This window comes from Limulus polyphemus, unplaced genomic scaffold (assembly GCF_000517525.1).
Source record: "Limulus polyphemus unplaced genomic scaffold, Limulus_polyphemus-2.1.2 Scaffold736, whole genome shotgun sequence".
Classification (NCBI taxonomy): Eukaryota; Metazoa; Arthropoda; class Merostomata; order Xiphosura; family Limulidae; genus Limulus; species Limulus polyphemus.
The window spans coordinates 416,480-421,710 of record NW_013666346.1 but is presented as its reverse complement, the minus strand read 5'-3'; the positions used below and the strand labels follow the sequence as shown (position 1 = coordinate 421,710).

The 5,231-nt window shown below is 32.9% G+C and overlaps 1 protein-coding gene across 1 annotated transcript in view; it reads right to left on the bottom strand.

Moving 5' to 3' along the window:
• LOC106460258 (traB domain-containing protein-like) overlaps positions 1 to 4,162 on the bottom strand; it is a 32,214-nt gene extending 28,052 nt beyond the window's left edge. The window contains exon 1 of the mRNA XM_022386932.1: positions 3,476 to 4,162. Within this exon, the coding sequence (XP_022242640.1) occupies positions 3,476 to 4,118 (643 nt within the window). The 5' untranslated portion in view covers positions 4,119 to 4,162. The remainder of the gene's footprint in view (positions 1 to 3,475) is intronic.
• Positions 4,163 to 5,231: the final 1,069 nt, after the last annotated feature.

The window sequence follows — 5,231 nt, the reverse complement described above, 5'->3', positions numbered from 1 at the left end:
ATTATTATATATATATATATATATATATATATTATATATGTGTGCAATGACAAAACATACAGAAATAAACCAATCAAGTCATAAGTTCTTCTTGTTCTTAAATTCATTGAACTTCTGCCACACTTAACATATATTAGTTTACCTTCAAGAACAGTAAGGACACATTTAATACATCATGACTATCTCCCACACTACTATTCTTTCTCTGCAGCTTCATTCAGTTTGGTATTCTTAAGAACAGGTTTGATTTTCTTTTTCTTATTCTTATTTTAGATACATTATTAATTTTACTATCTTTTGCCCCCAAAAAAGGATTAGACAAGATGAAATTCAAGGTAACTGAAGGATACTTCAATATTCTCATATATGTAAGTAGTTTCTTAAATTTATTGTGCTATTTATATTATTTTCTGATAATATTTTGTTATATGATTTCCACAGTGCCTTCTAAATAACTTTGACTTCAAGGAAGGAGGTTGAGTTGATTTTGATTAGATATGGTAGGGTAACAATCATTTTATTCTATTTAAAATTTTCTTTAACTTTAGTTTTGTTTACTTTCCATATCTTTTATTTCTTTGCTATTATTCTCTAAGTTTTAATTTGATCTATACACTTACATTTAATTGTGGATGGGTTGTTTACTCTTTTTTGATTTTATTACTGGGCAACTGCCTTTCCATAATTGGCTGTAGATGGTGAATGTGTTGTTAAGGTTCAGAACATTAAAGATACAACCACCTGAACCAGGCCCTCCAATAATTTAAGTTTGTTCATCTGTTGCTTCATAACAATTCTCACCCACATTGGTGTATAACTGAAGAGATAAACTATCTTAAATGCTACCATGTTTTATTTTGGTATGTTCTGTCTTTGCACATGTCTATGTAGGTATGTATGTCACTATCCATCACAACTCCTGGGTGGTGAAAATGAACCCAAGTTATGAAGGTCATTATCTATCACAACTTCTAGTTGGTGAAAATGAACCCAAGTTATGTAGGTCATTATCTATCACAATTTCTGGTTGGTGAAAATGAACCTAAGTTATGTAGGTCATTATCTTTCACAACTTCTAGTTGGTGAAAATGAACCCAAGTTATGTAGGTCATTATCTATCACAACTTCTGGTTGGTGAAAATGAACCCAAGTTATGTAGGTCAATATCTATCACAATTTCTGGTTGGTGAAAATGAACCCAAGTTATGTAGGTCATTATCTTTCACAATTTCTAGTTGGTGAAAATGAACCCAAGTTATGAAGGTCACTATCTATTACAACTTCTGGTTGATAAAAACAAACCCAAGTTATGTAGGTCACTATCTATTACAACTTCTGGTCAGTGAAAATGAACCCAAGTTATGTAGGTCATTATCTATCACAACTTCTAGTTGGTGAAAATGAACCCAAGTTATGTAGGTCATTATCTATCACAACTTCTGGTTGGTGAAAATGAACCCAAGTTATGTAGGTCATTATCTATCACAACTTCTGGTTGGTGAAAATGAACCTAAGTTATGTAGGTCATTATCTATCACAACTTCTGGTTGGTGAAAATGAACCCAAGTTAAGTAGGTCATTATCTTTCACAACTTCTGGTTGGTGAAAATGAACCCAAGTTATGTAGGTCATTATCTTTCACAACTTCTGGGTGGTGAAAATGAACCCAAGTTATGTAGGTCATTATCTATCACAACTTCTGGGTGGTGAAAATGAACCCAAGTTATGTAGGTCATTATCTATCACAAAGTATGGTTGGTGAAAATGAACCCAAGTTATGTAGGTCATTATCTTTCACAACTTCTGGGTGGTGAAAATGAACCCAAGTTATGTAGGTCATTATCTATCACAACTTCTGGGTGGTGAAAATGAACACAAGTTATGTAGGTGTTTTTTAATCAAAGAATAAAAGACAGAGAGAGAGAAAATGAGAAACATAAAAGACAAGGAACAAGTGACAATGCAAGAAGAAACTTGTGAGGTAAAAGTAAAATCATAATGATTCAGTCGGGTAGGTCTGCTTTGTGAGATTTTCATATTTTGAAGATGTTTCATGATTTATTAGGTAATAACTGTCCTAAAGTTTTAGTATAAAAGCAATCAAAACATTTAGAAATAAGATAGAGTTTTAACCATGATTACTAATGAGTTTGAAGTTACAATGCAACAAAAAAATACTTGTGTGCAAATTTTTAATGTGCATCTGGTGAAATTTAGTTCCTGTAGTACAAGTAGTTTTTAGGATATAACAATTCTAAATGTAGAGTTTTCTTTATACGTCACCCTAAAGATGTATTTGTAAATTACAATTGTATGTTACATCAATTATTTGCCTTGTCACAAATTATGTGAGACAGTGTTTGTTCTCTCTCACTTTCAAAAAACAACAACAAAAAACTTGAGATAGTAACTGATTTAAAAGTGATCGGAGACTAAAAAAACATGCATCACTGGATATTGGCATGATCAAATATACAATACACATGTATCTAATACTTGGAAAAACCTTCAACAAAATTCTGTGAAATATAGAAAAAAAATAACATACAAGCACCTGAACAAAAATGACGTATTTCTGAGATAGGATAAAAATTCCCATAAAGTTCAGTGAAAAATCTAGCAAAAATTAGACAGACTGGTCAAAACAAGGGTTAGCACTAACATGCAACTATAAATTTTATAATATGCATGTCATGTACCAAAACTGTTAAGAACACTGTACATTTAAACATTTGGGACAAAAACTTGGGCCAGCTCCAAGCCTCATAAATGGAGAAGGGCCAAACCACGTCTTTGGACCATGCACGTGTATGCTATGGAAGAATATTCCAGCAAAATAATCATACCATATAATCACATACTTAAAGCCTTATTTGAATTTTGTACCCAATTACAGTGACTTCTATGTAGTAACCTTCCACAGTTTGATGGAAATTTATTACGAATTGTAATAAGTTTATTTATGTATAATTTTAATACACAGTGATAAAAAAAAAGTAAATTGGAGAGAGAATACATACACAGAAGAATATCAAACTTCACGAAAGGAAAAACTGACCAAATTGTAGAATGAGCCACTTAGACCAGGGTTTCTTAACCTTTTACACCTCAAGGTCTCTTAGTTATTTGCAACCATGGTAAAGGCCCTCATATGCAAATGACTCATTAGTTTAGGACACACACAGTTATCCTAATCTGTGACAGCTCAAAACAGGACATTTGAGAACCAATTGAGAATCACTGTCTTAGATTACCTCTTCCAAAGAAATCCAAATATTTAGTGAAGTTAAAAATGTGGGAGTAGCTTACACCCGATATGTGGCACATTTATTTTACGTAATGCAAAAATATATAGATACAGCAAATAAAACTGAGATAGTAAAATTAATTGTAAAAATTAAAATAATTGCAACATGCAAATTTTTATCTGATCCTACCTTGAGCCTAACTACTTCTGCCTTACATATCAACTAACCTTCTTCCGAAGACAGACAACTCATTTCAGGTTCAACTTCTTCGTCCATCTCTTTTAAGTTTGGTGCTACATTCTGCTCCAAATTACTTGCTGTTTCTACATACTTAGTGCTCGGAAGTAAAAATGTCTCACCATTATTAGAGCTAGAAAGTTTATTTTGGACTTCATTACTTTCTGGGGTCACTTCTTCATCTTCTTGAAAAGTACATGTGCTACTAGAGTTTTTCGTTGTATTTAAACTTGAGTAATCAGAATCACTGTCCTTTATTTCTTTTACAGAAACAATGCAACCACTGCTAAGTTGATCTCCCATGGTAGCTAGTGTTACATCTGAAGAAGCCTCAATTGATTCATCTTGATGACTATCGTTCACGTTCTCAGACAGAGTTCCTGGTGCATTCATAGTTGGAAATGTGTTATTGCCTTCAGACTGACAACAAAGTTTTCCACGTACAATTTCTGGGTCTTTTGAACTGTCCTGTAATGCATCAGAGTTGCTGTCAAGTCCTTGTTGCATTGACTCACTACTAGAATAACTTGCACCATCATACACTACATCACCTGCAGGGCTAACATCACCATTCTCTATGTTTTCTCCAACTCCAGGTTGATGATTATGTGTCTTATTGCTACCTTGAACCATATTCAACACACCCACACTGTTTCTGCCTTCTAGTTAGACTCAGACTAAATAGAAATAGAAATGTAGCAAAAGCTGAATTCAAACACTGAAATATATATATACATATCAGAAAAGCTGTGATATAATAAAAAAGAAGAAACACTGTTGATCTTTTAAAATTTTCTATGCATCAATCAAAACATTAAAATGGGGATTAGGCCCTTAAGTGTTGCTGAAGGCAAGATTACTGTTGAGTTTTTAAATGTTTTCTTTTCTTCTGTTTTTACATGAGAGGGTATTGGTGCTATTCCTCACCCTGATTATTGTATGGGAAATATCTGAATTGATAGAATCAAGTAGATATTAATCCCTTGGTTACGTAGAAAAACTAAAAATAACACATGGCCAAACAGTGATTTCTTCAGAGTTTTAAAGGAGGTTAAAAGTCAGATATGCAGGCCTCTCTCTCTCTCAGATGTTGTCCATAAGTTATAACTATTTTTGAAGGGGGAGGGGATAAAAGCTCTCTAGATATTATAGACCAGTTAGTTTTACTTCTGTAGCAGAAAAAAAAAATAGTCTGTTAGAAGCTTAATAGAATCATTTAGTGAAATATATCAGAAATGAAAACCAACATTGATTCACCAAAAGAAAATCTTGCCTCACTAATCTGTTACGTTTGTTCAGGATGTTACTTGTTATTTGGATGATAGAAAGTACTTAGATTTTCCAAAACTTTTCAATAATGTGACTCAAAAGATCTGCTAAGAAAATCATATCAGTATGTATTCAGTAAGGGTTAGGGAAATGCTAGTTAACTGGATTGAGAGAAAGCAAATGGCAGTTATTAAAGGAGTTCAGTCAAATTGGATTATTATTTCCAGTGGAGTGTCACAGCCATCAGTACTTGGGCCTTTTTTTGTAATGTTTGTTGATGACATTAATCTTTGGTATGTCTAGCTGTACTTAGAATATTGAGGAATGACAAAATTACTTGGATCAATTGGTAAGTTAAACAAATATTTGACAAATACCTTTAACTATAATAATTATAGTGTGACTGAATAAAAGACAAAGTGGTGAATGAGACAATCAGGCCATCAAGGCAGTGCTCTCTTGCTAGTAGTAAAGCTA